Source organism: Gopherus evgoodei, chromosome 7 (genome assembly GCF_007399415.2).
Source record: "Gopherus evgoodei ecotype Sinaloan lineage chromosome 7, rGopEvg1_v1.p, whole genome shotgun sequence".
NCBI lineage: Eukaryota > Metazoa > Chordata > Testudines > Testudinidae > Gopherus > Gopherus evgoodei.
In genome coordinates, this window is record NC_044328.1 from 23,558,606 (window position 1) to 23,572,473 (window position 13,868).

The following is a 13,868-nucleotide window of genomic DNA, read 5'->3' on the forward strand; positions in this document are numbered from 1 at the left end:
ACCCAGTCTTGATCCAAAGACATTAAGGGATGGAGAATCTACTACTATTCTTGGTAGCTTGTAATCACCCGCACTGTTAGAAAAATTGTGCTTAATTCTAATTTTAATTTGTCTGGCTTTGACTTCTAGCCTTTGGTTTTTGTTATGCCTTTCTCCACTAGATTAAAGAGCCCTTTAATACCTGGTATTTTCTCCCCGTGAAGGTATTTATACACAGCAATTAAGTCATCTTCTTTTTGATAAGCTAAACAGATTGAGCTCTTGCAGTGTCTCATTTCCTCCAGCCCTCAGATGGTTTTTTTTCTTTTTTACACCAACAACTTTTCAACGTTCTTTTTAAAAGGTGGACCCAAGAACTGTAGCTTAAGTTTGAGCACTTAGTTATACCTGCTGGTCCTTGTGGGACTGATAAATAGCATTGAGCCTGATCATGGCCTGCATGGGAGACCTCAGTGAAATATCTTGACTGCAGGAAGATGTTGGCAATTCCCTTTTGGATCAGTACTGAACTGGTGGCCTAGCATGTACTGAATGACATTGTGATGTTGGAAGTGCTGTCTTTCTGATCAGATATAACTGAGGTTCTGACTAGGGTTGTCACCCCCTGAGGTATAAAAAAGAAAAAAAAAGACTTCCAGGATGATCCTGAGCCCAAAAAACTAAAATTGGACAGCTGACAATGTGTACTGAAAACTCTTACAGATTTCCCAGGACATCTGCGTCAAAAAGGGACAATTCTGGGAAAACCTGGGCAGGTGGCAACCCTAGTTCTGATTACTTCTCATCTTTTAAAATATATCATAGTCTCTTTTTTAAGAACAGGGAGATTAACCCTGGTTCGCTGCCAAATGGCAACTGTGGTAAGTAATCTGCTTAATAGCTACTGTAGTTTCTCAGCTGGATCTAATTAGGGCCCTACCAAATTCGTGGCCATGAAAAATGTGTCACGAACTGTGAAATCTCATCTCCCCTTCCCCCCCTGCCCAATCTGGTCTTTTTGTGTGCTTTTACTCTACAGATTTCATAGGGGATACCAGCATTTCTCAAATTGGGGATCCTGACCAAAAAAGGAGTTGCAGGGGGGTTGCCAGGTTATTTTAGGGGGTTCATGGTATTGCCACCCGTACTTTTTGTGCTGCCTTCAGAGCTGGGCAGCCAGAGAGCAGCGGCTGTTGGCCTGGAGCCCAGCTCTGAAGACACCGTCCTGCCAGCAGCAGTGCAGAAGTAAGGGTGGCAATACCATACCATGCCATCCTTACTTCTGCAGTGCTGCTGGCGGCAGCTCTACCTTTAGAGCTGGGCTCCCGGCCAGCAGCCTCCACTCTCCAGCTGCCCAGCTCTGAAGGAAGTGCTGCCGCCAGCAGCAGCGCTGAAGTAAGGGTAACAGTACTGCAACCTCCCCTAGAAAAACCCTGTGATCCCCTCCCTCCTACAACTTCTTTTTGGGTTAGGACCCCTGCAATCAAAACACTGAAATTTCAGATTTAAATAGGTGAAATCATGAAATTTATGATTTTAAAAATCCTATGACCGTGAAATTGAGTGAAATGTACTGTGAATTTGGTAGGGCCCTAGGTATAACATTCACTTGCTGCCATAACTGTTGTGTAGCATTGCTGTGCACTGTTGAGCAACCACTGCATCTCGCTCCAGAGGTGGCCCTGTTTCATGGTCGCTAAAGTTTAATCCTGTGTGTATTTATATAAATACTATCAGAGAAATTACTACTTCCCTCTCAAATATGGAATTCCATCTCCCTGTCCCCTTCTTTCTACCTTATTTTCCCCTCCCTAAAAATATTATACTGCTCTGAGGTGCTGGAGAGCCTATATTCAGTTCTGAGTTAGACAGGTTTAAGATCTGATCTCTTGCAGCCCTAGAGCGCTGTTAACAGGTATTCAATATCATCATAAATCCAGAAACACCTCTTCTTTTAATGGTAGAACAAGTCCATCACACCCACTCCAGTAAATTATACAGTATTCTATTAGTCTTTAAAACCAAAGTGTTCTTTCCTGTATTATTCTTCTAACGTCCCTGCTATCAGTCTGTCCTTTTGAATTCTGTGTATATAACCAAATAAACAAAAAAGATGTTTATAAACAAATAATCATATAAACAAAAAAGATGTCTTAATCCTAAATGATTCACTGTATTGAATAAATCATGGTCAATGTTTTAAAGGAACTTAGTCTCCTAAATCAGTATTTAGGCACCTAAATAAGAGGCAAGACTTTCAAAAGTGCTGGGAATCCAACAGTTCCCATTGAGGGGACAGCTGCATGCTCAGCACTACTGGAAACCAGGCTTCTAATTTTGGAGCCTAGCGTTAGACACTTAGTTTTGAATCTCATGGCCCATGTTTTTAATTTGTCATATAAAAACTCTAAAATGTGCTCTGTTGTTTACCTTTTTAAAATAACATTGACAGTCTTGTTTAACTATTTCATTTTCAAACAGCAAGATAACAGAGACATGTTCCACAGTGTACGACACATGATATATGATCTTATTGAATGGAGATCACAGATACTCTCTGGAACTCTACCCCAAGATGAGCTCAAGGAACTGAAAAAGAAAGTGACTGCCAAAATAGATTATGGAAACAGGTTTGTGATGACTACTTCATAGTGTGTGCTTCTTGAGCAGGTGGGGAGAATCAGCCTTGTCGTGTTATATAGCAGTTTGAAGGCACTGCATATGTATGAAGAAAGTAGTTCTGTAAGGAGTAGTACTTGTATTTTAATTAGCAATCTTTTTAGAGCAGCAAAGAGTCCTGTGGCACCTTATAGACTAACAGACGTATTAGAGCATGAGCTTTCGTGGGTGAATACCCACTTCATCGTGCATGACATGAAGGTGCCACAGGATTCTTTGCTGCTTTTACAGATCCAGACTAACACGGCTACCCCTCTGATACTTGAATCTTTTTAGAGTACAGCAAAGTGGGAAAAATTGCAATATAAAAGCATTTTTGATACAGTACAAATTATAATTTGTGTACTAGAATCTTTCTGTTACGCTGTCACTCATAAACTTTGTAACACCATCGATTTGATGTCAGATTAAAACTATGGTTTTTCTGAGGTCAGATAAAAGATATAAATGTTCCTGTCTTTGAAAAACCTTTGACAATTCCACATAAACTGTTGCTGCCTCTCTAGTATCATTAGCTGTTTGCACTCTGAACTTGCTAATGCCCTCATGCAGTGCTAGAGGATTTGTCTGGGAAATGTGGGGTATCTCATTGTGCTGTTGCTTGTGTAGTATCTAGCTTGTATTAATGGTTATACTGTTAAAAGTTGATTAGATTTCATAAGCGTTTATATTCATCCAGAAGATGAGGATAAAAACCAGAAATGGCACCTAAATTATGACAGATATTACAATGGAATATGCATCAGATATGTCAGCAACTTAGATGAAGTGCCTTTTGATTTAAGGCTAAGCCTCCTGAAAACTATTTGGATGGAAGGAATGTTGTGTTTGAAAATTAACTAGTTAGCTGTAGATTAAATCATCCCATGGTAAGGAAAAATGTCATACTACTCAATTGTGACATTATTTTTAATTGAAAGCGAGGAATCTTTCCTTGCTAATACACAAAATTGGAATCTGGTCAAAGTAGCATTCTCAATAATGAGAAGGTGGGGTAATATAAGGTTATTGAACTCCTGGGGATGGAAGATCGATCATCCAAACTTTCTTTAATTGCCACTGTAGTATGATTAGTTCATGATAATTCAGCTATTTGTGCTTTGCTACTTAAATATTGCAGGTTCTTCAATTCTTGTGCTCATATACTTTTTCAACAATAATAGTGATTAAAAAAAATCACTAACTTCCATTCAGTAAGTCATTTAGCATTTATAATCCAAGATGCTGTCTGTTGTACCCCAGTAGACAGTTAACCAGATGTTGTTGATATTATTTGTTTGGCTACTGTATTTTACCATCTGGTTAAGGATTTGGTTAAAGTTATTCTGAATAACGTCCAGATGCTCAGTGTTCAGCACAATAGAACATCTTGTACTGTGACTTTTATTCATAATGTTCTGATGGACTAATTAAGTGATCAAAACATTCCCTGTAGAGTAGGGGAGAGAATTGAATTTGAATTTTTGAGTAAATATGCACATTTAAAAGGGTGCAGTATCTTTTTAGTGTAGCCATATATCATGTTTGCGTAAAATGAAATAAAATGACAATTTCTAATATCCAGACATAAGAATATACATTATGCATTAAATATATACTCTCTGGATTTCATGTATTGCTTACTTTTTCCCATGTTTCCTGAAAGTAATTATATGAATGGGCTTCTATATAAAAAAAGGCAGGATATTAATTTTATTTGTGTTGTGATAATCAAAAACTTTATCATTGTGGATTTGTGGACTTTTGTTTTTTAAATGGGTAGATATGAGATTATGAGACTGGATCAGTTATTGGGTATCACTGACAGGTTTCTTTTTGGGGTTGAAAGCTGATTGTAAACAAAATGAAACACTTGGGAACAACTCCTTATTCATTGACATGTTTTACAAATGTCACCTGTAAGTAGGGTGACCCTGATGTCCGATTTTTATAGGGACAGTTCTGATTTTTGGGTCTGTTCTTATATAGGCTCTTATTACCCCTCCACCCCCCTCCCGATTTTTCACATTTGCTGCTGGTCACCTACCTGTAAGTTAAAGAGAAATGAAAAGATAAAATCAAAGTAGTTTCTGCTCCTGTTCATTTGACAATCTGTGCCACTAGGTTTCATAGTTGCAAGGCGGAATGATCAGTCACTGAGTATTAGATTATTGCTCCCCACACCCCACCTCCGCCCGGCTACACTCTTCTAGACACAGGGTGGCTCCTGTGCTTTCCTGAGCTCCAAGCAGATGCATTTGGCTCCTCACAGAGCAGACAACTGGCTGAATCATGTGCCTAATATTTCCAGTGGCAGGCTCCTGTAACCACAGTTGTTGTAAATCCTCTCATTCTGCTTCCAGACCTAGGCTAGGAGTGTCTCTGCCCTCTCACGGCAAGCAGAAGAGGGTGTCATGTCCACTCCTGTGGCAGCAGTGACAGATGAGGATGCCATGCCTTCTCTTTATCTCAGGCTTCAACCGGAGAGTCCAGCTCCTCGCCAGGTAGCTCTCCTTAGGAGCTGAAGCCAGTCAATGCATATTGCAAGGTTTCCTGAACTGTCCTCTGGCAACCCCACTGTCTTTAGCACTCATGTTCCACTCCAGGGCAAACAGTATTTCAAAGACTATCACAAACTCAATTGGGCACCCTCTTGCTGGCTACCCTCCAAACTTGGAGGGAATCCAAGCCTCTGTGTCCCTGATGGCGTAAGCCTTTCAAGCCTGAATGGAATCCAGCCACCCCTTCTAATCTCTGGGTCCCTTGGCACACGCTCTGGGTGCAGACCTCCTGTCCGCATCTCATCCTGAGAGCTGGAAACTGCTGTCCAGCTGCCTAGCCCCTCTGGGCTCAGTTCTGACCCTTCAGATTCCCTCATACTTAAGCACATCTTCTCCTAGAATTCCACCCAAAACGTGTGAACTTTCTGGTTTGCAGTGGAATCTGTGGCATGCAGTAGTTGTAAAGCATTTTACACACAGGAAAGGTACAGGTCTAACACATTTGCTCTTTTTGTCATCTGCACAAACTTTCCCCCAGCACTGTACTATTGTGCATGCTTCAAGGACAGATGTAGCCTTTTGTGCAGCTGTTCTTTGATCTCTACTAGATCGGTCATGCTAGCATCCACCCCCAGAAGTTTGGATGCTGCTCGGAACTTGTCTACAGTGAAGGACCCATAGAGACAAACAAGGAGAGATTACTTACCTGTACAGTAACTGCAGTTGTTTGAGATGTTCTGTTTCTATTAATGCACCACTACCTGTATTCCTTCCCCTCTACTTTGCAGTCCTTCCCTTGGCTGGATTGCCTAGTTGAAAAGGTACCAAAGCGGCAATGGGTGCACCCTCCCCTATATGACCTTGAATCAGAACACAAGGATGTATAGGCCGCAGATGCAGATCTTGCATGCACTGCTACCAAAAATCTCAGGTAAAAAGCCTGACGGTTTGCACGCATCTGAAATGCAGCACCCATAGGGCTAACACATCTCAATGAACTCCAGTTACTGTACTGGTAAGTAACCGCTTCTTCCCTTGGGAATCCTTCTGGGCTCAGGAAAGAAGAGAGGGCTTCCTGCTTTATGCAGCCTTTAAATGCTAAGTTGCTGGAGACACAGCTGGAGACAGACTCTGACCCATCAGCTCTTCACTATTGATAACTTTCAGCCCTTTCTGTCAGGTGACATCCAGCTCCGTCTCCCCAGTTGACCAGAAAAACCTGTAGAATGACCAGATGTCCCGATTTTATTGGGACAGTCCTGATTTTTGGGCCTTTGTCTAATATAGGCTCCTATTACTACCCACTCCCTCCCCACACCCCACGTCCCAATTTTTCATATTTACTGTCTGGTCACCCTAATCCCCTGCTAAACCTGTTTTTATGGTTGGGAGCCTGTCTTTTATAAAGAGCTGTTATCCTTCACTGGAAGAGCACTTAACTGTGACAACTCTTTTGTTGTTCTTTTGCCTCAAATCTTTGGAATTTTGGCCCTACATGGAGGCAAACAAACAGCAGAGAAGGCAAAAGGTTGCACATTCAAAATTGAGTTTGCAACCTGGTAAAGACACGGAATTTGTAATCTCACTCTGTTCACAAATTCTACAGACAGATTCCCAAATCATCACATCCTCTGCCTCAGCTTTTCTGAGCAGCAGCCCTATACATGTTTGCACTCCAATCCTTTCTCCTAACCTAGGGACAGAGCACAGTTTTAGATGGTCGTTCTGTACAAAGACCCTGGAACACCACAGCACTTAGCACTCCCTTCCTCCTTCAACTCAAGGCAAGTCATTGAAGAGTTTCTTGCACTGAGACTGGAGGAAGCTCAACTTCTCAACAATCCTGTGTTTCCTTCTCTCATGAGAATGATGCTCTCAGGCCCTTAATTTAAGGTCCTCAGGTGATAGTGTTTTATCTCAGGTAATCTGGAACGTTATCTAGAGGAGATTTACCCTGGGATCCTGTCCTTGGTGTGTCACACTTTCAAGGACTCCAGGGCTCCATATGCTCATGAGGCTTCTCCTCTAATATTATGCATGGCTCCTCCAGCTTCCGCAGCCAGGTAGAAATGGTTCAGAGTCTTCCCTGCAGAAGAGAGGAAGGAGAAACTGCTACCTCCTGTCTATGCTCTTCTTACTCAGAAGAGTCTGGCTTTGTATGACATTTCAGTGCTGATGATTGGGATTCACCCAACTGGGATTTCTAGTACTCTAAGTTTTAGCAAACTCCTGATGAAAGGACTGCCAAAACAAGAATTCACAAGAGAACAGGAAAGAGTAATTCCCTGAGGATATTTGGAAGGTTAAGACTTTTTCTCTTCGTTAAGACCTTGGCCAAGATTGTTAGAGAGATTTGGAGGGATATAAACTATATGTTCTTTGTCCCTTGGTTTATGACAAGTTCTGGAGCTGGCACAGTGGAAAAGAGATGATCCTCCCAAAAGATAGACTGTGTGTATGGGGATAAAAAATCTTTCTGAAGAGGCTAACCCTTGACACTTGGACCCTACTGACAGAAAATTGGACTCTGCCTTAAGGAAAGATAAAGGTCTTCGTATCTCCTTTGCTGGGTCTCATAGCTTTTGCTTTTATGGATTTGTGGATTTCTGAAGGAACATGGAACTGCCTGCCCAGGAAGATTTTTAAAAAAAGAAGCTAGAACTCGTTTATTTGACAGCCAATTTGTATGTGATACTGCTTACTTTGTCCAGATGTTAAATGAGACAGAGCAGAAAGAGATTTTTCTCCTCATCTAAATCAGCTATGTGTGATTACATATTCAATATTCTGCAATTCTTGCAGGCCTTTTATGCATAATGATAAGTAATCTGTAACTTTTTACACAGGATTCTTGATTTGGATCTGGTTGTAAGGGATGAAGATGGCAACATTTTAGATCCAGAACAAACCAGCACAATCAGTCCTTTTAGAGCTCATGAGAATAGCTTCCAAGCAAGTTGAGGAAAGACTACTAGAAGAAAAGGTAAGATACACTATCCCCAACTGTTATCTTTTTAAATTAGAATCATGTAAATTATATGAAAATAATGATAAAATATAATAAACCAGGGAATTTGGCTTAGTCTTCTGTTTAGTCCATGAAGCATTCTCAAGATCTTGTATAGCTTATCTTATATGGGCTGCATAACTTACGCACCTCTTAAAAAAAATGATTCCTATACTTCAGAAGTGTAAATGTTGATATATTATTTTACCAATAAATAATGGATGGATTACTGTGAGAGAGAACTATGAAGATGACATGAGAGAGGAGATGCATATTTAATGAAATTGTATATATTAATGATTGTTTTTCTTGAGGATTAATTTAGGATACAGTGTTCTGCTTCAGATCGGTTAATATTTTCATTAGGATTGTATATGAGATCTGTATGCTGAGTTTAAAAAGTACTTGTTGAATCATCTGTGGCAAGTAAAAAGGTTCCCTGATAAATGTGCAGGCAAAAGCAAAAATTTTTCAGAATTTAACTTTCTTTTAAATTCTCTCTGCCGAAGACCTGTCCAAATGTGAACAGTGAAATCTTCTCTTCCTGAGCTTTTATGCAGATGTCTTCATTGTCTCTACTGCTACTCACTGGTGTGCCAAGCAGGAGCAGAGTGTAATTAACAAGGCTCTGGATAGGTTGTGGTGCTGTTTACAGTCATCTTGTTGCTCTTGGGAAAGCTTGAAGCAGAAAGAACAGAGGCAGGGCCCTAAAGTCATCCATTGTGGAGAAAGACAAAAAAAAAATGGTCCCGTCTTCTCCCCCTTCTTTCCTTGCAGCCTGTAGGAGGCCAGGGAAAGAGTAGAAGAGTGGAAACAGAAGGAAAGCTCTTCTGTTCCAGCAGACAAATTGAAGCTCGATCCTTGGCTCCATTCTGTCAGTTCCTCCTAGGTAGCTAGAAACTAATACAAAACAGAGCTCCAAGGAGGGTCCAGGTAGAGCATGTGTGCCAGAAATCTTAGCACCCTTCCCATTCCAGTATAGAAAATGGCAAGGGCTGGGGCTTCTTCCCCCTGAAGGGGACAACTCTTCTTTTGCCCTAAATGTTTTCAGGTAAACATTTTGTAGTGGAAGGGTTAAGATTTAAGGGTGTGATTCTAGTCATTAGTGCTGTTTAAATGTTACTGTTTGTCTCTCTTAATTACAGTCTCAAAAGCAGAACATTGATATTAACAGACAAGCCAAATTTGCTGCCACGCCTTCGTTTGCTTTATTGTGTAAATTTAAAAAATGTAGTCTGCAAAATAGGAGAAGATGCTGAAGTCCTGATGTCTCTGTATGACCCACTAGAATCAAAGTTTATCAGGTTAGTGTCGTCTGTCTGTTGCACTATATATACCTGTTTATCTTGTTTCTCTCTGGATTTTGGGTCGAGTCATAGCAGATTAGAGAGGGCTTTTTGGAAGATCAGTTTGCTGGGTAAAACTTTAGCAGAAAGTTAGCTGGGAAGCATGGATTATACAGCACTTCATCTGCTTTATTTAACACAGCAACAGATTAGTCTCCCCTTGCTTCAGTACATTAGACATTTGTAGAGTCCCTTATTGCATTGTCTTTAGTTCCACCTGTGTAGAAGTAAATGACACATGAACAAACTTGGCTCATTCACTGTCCAGATAACTTGGCAGTCATCAGAGAGAGTGAGTGTTCTCGGATCCCCTGCTTTCCTTACAGGGACTGCATTTTACTAGGCTGAAGAAGAATTGCTCTTCTATTCATATTACATGCAGAAAGCACAGTAGCAGCTGCCCACTGAGTAATGTTCCTGTGATTGTAATAGGAGTGAAACACACCTGTGATATCAGGTTTAAAGAAACAAAAGAGTATATTACTTTTGACCCCCATAAACTTCATCATTAGTATCCATGGCTAATGGATTATAAAATTCTGTAGGCATCTTAAAGTTAATGTTGATGCATGTTTGGTTTAGATTTTGAAGTAGGGTTCTATTCTAAACAGTGACTTTAAAATGCAGTTATGTGGTGCTGTATTTGTGTCTCACTCAACAGATTAGATCTGGCAATCAGATAGGTTGGTTTGTGTGTTTTTTTCAAATTGCCTGCCATGCAAACTCAAACTGAGAACTGAAAGTCAAGCTGGGTACTTTTGGCTAATGACAGAACTCAGGTTAATGTCCTACTGTTTCATGAGTTGAATAAGAATCCAGCTCATTGTCCCAGAGCTGCAACCATCCTCCTGTATTAACAGGTGTAAAATACCAAAACTAAACCCTCCTCCTCCCCCCCCCTCCCAAAATAACAAGAAAATTCCCAAATATAATTTAGTCAGAAAATGACAGAAATGGGCAGTGTTTACACACAAGGAACAAGCAATTGGGTAAGAAGGTGCTATTTAGTATGATCAATCTTCACTGAGCAGAATCTCACAGTGCTGAAAAATAGGTTGTTTAATGTGAACGTAACCTAATTTGTAACATCTGAACTCATACGTATATATCTAAATACATATCTTATATATATTTAAAAAACCTTGTTCTTACAGTGAAAACTATCTAGTTCGATGGTCAAGCTCTGGGCTGCCTAAAGACATAGACAGGCTACATAATCTCGAGCTGTGTTCACTGTAAGTGTGCTTTATTTTTTCAGTGTTTAAAGTGCTTTGTTTCCTATCTTGAAAATGCTTAAGAGATAACAGGTAGTAGACTATCTTTGCAGACTTGAATTTAGGTCCTAGAGAAACTATAAGTCACTCTTTGTTAATTACTCTCATGCAATTTCTGACAATTGTGAAAAAAGATTTAAACTGTTCAAAATAGTTGGATGCGTTGGCTTCTGTGTAAAAATTAATGGCTTAAAGTTGTGAAAATTCTGTTGTCACAAGAATAACTTATTCTAATGCTAAAAGGTGACAAGACTAAATTCTGAACAACAACTTGTCTTTCTGCTGGCTGCTAAAGTAAAACCTGAAATGAATAGGATTCTTATAATGTATGGAAATAATATTTCTAGGACCTTGGCAGCAAAAGATTTGAAAAGAGAGAAAATCAGTTTTGTCTAGTCAGATTTGTAAGAGTTGGCAGAATGGAACTAAGAGATAACAACACAAGAAAACTAACCTCTGGGCTAAGACCGACCTTTTGGAGTAGCAGGTAATCTATTCTCCTTAGTTTTTTACATAGTCAGAATTCACTGTAAATAAGAGCTGATTTTAATAATTATTCCATGTTTTGTCAGCTTTTTGGTAAGCAAAACAAATCTTTTATGTGTATCTTAGATGCATATGTTACACTTGATGTAATTTCACTTAGGAAGGAAAAATCAAACACACAACTACAAAACTGTCGAATAACTGGCTAGGTTGTAGTACTGTGGAAAAGATCTGGAGGGTGTGGTGGATCACAAATTGAATATGAATCCATAATGTGATGCATTTTTTGAAAAAAGGCTAATATCGTTCTGGGCAGTATAAACAGGAGTATTGTATGTAAGACACTGGTGAGCCCTCCGCTGGAGTATTGTGTCCAGTTCCGGGCATCACACTTAGAGAGATGTGGACAAGTTGCGAGAGTCCAGGGAGAGCTACAAAATTATTAAAGGTTTAGAAAACCTGGCTATAAGGAAGGGTTTAAAAAGCTGGACATGTTTAGTCTTGAGAAAAGAAGACTTGAGGGAATACCTGATAAGTCAAATATGTTACAGCTATTAGAAGAGGACAGTGATCAGTTATTACCAATGTCTATTGAAGGTAGGACAACAAGTAATTTAAGCTTGCAAGAGAGATTTAGGTTAGATATTAGAAAAAAATTTCTAACTATAAGGGTAGTTAAGTTCTGGAATAAGCTTCCAAGGGAGTTGTGGAATCCCCATCATTGGAGGTTTTTAAGAGTATGTTGGACACACACCTGCCAGGGATGGTCTAGGTTTGCTTGGTCCTATGTCAATGCAGGGGGCTGGACTTGACCTCTTGAAGTCCTTTTCAGCCCTACAGTTCTATGATTCTGTACGATTCCGTGTATAGCATCAGGTATTTTAAAACCTAAATGGAAATGTACAAGTGCACTATAGCTTAGAGTTTAAATCAGATTAGTTCTCTTACTATGGAATATACTACCTTTTAAATGTTTGAAACGGCAGAGCATCAACTGGGCTAGAGGTTCCAAAGTCACTCAGGAATAAGTGAGTTAGCTGGTTATGAACAAAAGACAGATACTCAGAATTATTAAGGATAAGGTGCAAAGAGATGAAAAGTCAAAGAAATCACATGTTAAAATTGCTCAGATAAATTTGGAAAACACAAATAACTTAATTGTTCACTGCATAGTTACATGAACTCATCATAAGTCCTGTTTCTGTGACCCTTTGTAATTACTTTCAGAAACAAATTACTTTGCCTTTAATAAAAACACAAGCAAAAGGAAGGGTTTTTTTTATTAACACACATGGTTGTGCAAGAATGATGAATGTTAAGATAATAATTTCCAAAATATAAGTAGTAAGTAGGCTTCTAGCTCACATGGCATATACAGTGAGAAGATTTCAGCACTGATTAATTTAGAAGTATTTTTAATGGGCTCTTATTAACATTAAAAAATGCACCAGGGAGGTCATCTTTTAAAACAAATTATCCTGGCTTTTGATATCTAAGGGCTTGTCTACATGGAGAAGTTAATGTGCAATGAGGTCGGGTGTGAATTTAAAGCACCCTGGCTACTCTGTGCCAACTTCCTGTGTGGATGAGTGCCTTTGTGTGCAATAGCTTAAGGCTCCTTGGGCATATCTTAAGAGGGCCCTTTGGTTTTTTAGATTAGTCCACAGAAAGTGTGTCCACATGGGCAGTTAGTCCTGAGTAGGTAGTGGTGTCCTCTTCCCTGTATAGATGAGCCCCAAAAGTTCCTTATTATTCCCTACAGTAAAGGGAATTCTTCAAATGCTGAGATAAACCATATCTTGAAATTCAGATATTGAAATTCAAATATGCTCTACCTTGCCCTGTTATACTCTTAAATACAGTACAGCAGTTTACAGCAAATTAAGAGAAATATTCAGACATATAATATTTCTTCATGTTCATTTAGACTAACATGGAATTTTCCCCCATTCAAATTAAAGTAAATTTATATCCCTTCTGTGGTCCAGCCACTACAGAGCAACATAATCACAAAAGCTTGAGCAGGTATAAACTTCCCAGCAGATAGTAATGATAATAATGCACGTAGAATCTGAAGAAAATGACTGCTCTGTCTATTTGTGTTCTTTTCAAGGGTGGAATTTCATGGCTGCTTGTGTCTGAATAGCTCTGTTCACCACTATTATGTCAATGATCTCCTAGTTCCTATAGAAATCAAACAATATCTTGATATAAAAGCCATGTAACTTTTGTTTGACACAACAAAGAAGAACTTTGGTGGGCTACTATCTTTCATTTTATTATACTGTTCAAGGAGCATATGGCAGTGTTACTAGCCAACCTAATGTTATTCTCTCCAGATATCATGTGTAAAGTAGTGACATGATTTGTTTCTATATATTCACAAAATATTATCTGAACACTATCATAGAAGGATCCAGAGGCGAATTATTTCAAAAGCAGTGTATGACCCTTCCTACTTCCATTCATCCTTGCATCTGACTATGCCACATCTCACGGCTATTGAAAATTAAATATAGATTTGAAGACTAATATATTCTCTCTCTCTCTGTCGCTCTTTCTCAAATCAAGAAATAACTTCAGTAATAGTTTTCTTCATCAGGCCAAGCCCTAGGTT

General features: G+C 39.4%; 1 protein-coding gene across 1 annotated transcript in view; it reads left to right on the plus strand.

Moving 5' to 3' along the window:
* Nucleotides 1-13,868, plus strand: part of DOCK1 (dedicator of cytokinesis 1) — a 541,297-nt gene that overhangs the window by 63,419 nt on the left and 464,010 nt on the right. The window contains 9 exon segments of the mRNA XM_030568323.1: nucleotides 2,461-2,609; nucleotides 7,985-8,078; nucleotides 8,080-8,121; nucleotides 9,291-9,359; nucleotides 9,361-9,449; nucleotides 10,646-10,726; nucleotides 11,113-11,158; nucleotides 11,161-11,232; nucleotides 11,234-11,252. Of these exon segments, the coding sequence (XP_030424183.1) occupies nucleotides 2,461-2,609; nucleotides 7,985-8,078; nucleotides 8,080-8,121; nucleotides 9,291-9,359; nucleotides 9,361-9,449; nucleotides 10,646-10,726; nucleotides 11,113-11,158; nucleotides 11,161-11,232; nucleotides 11,234-11,252 (661 nt within the window).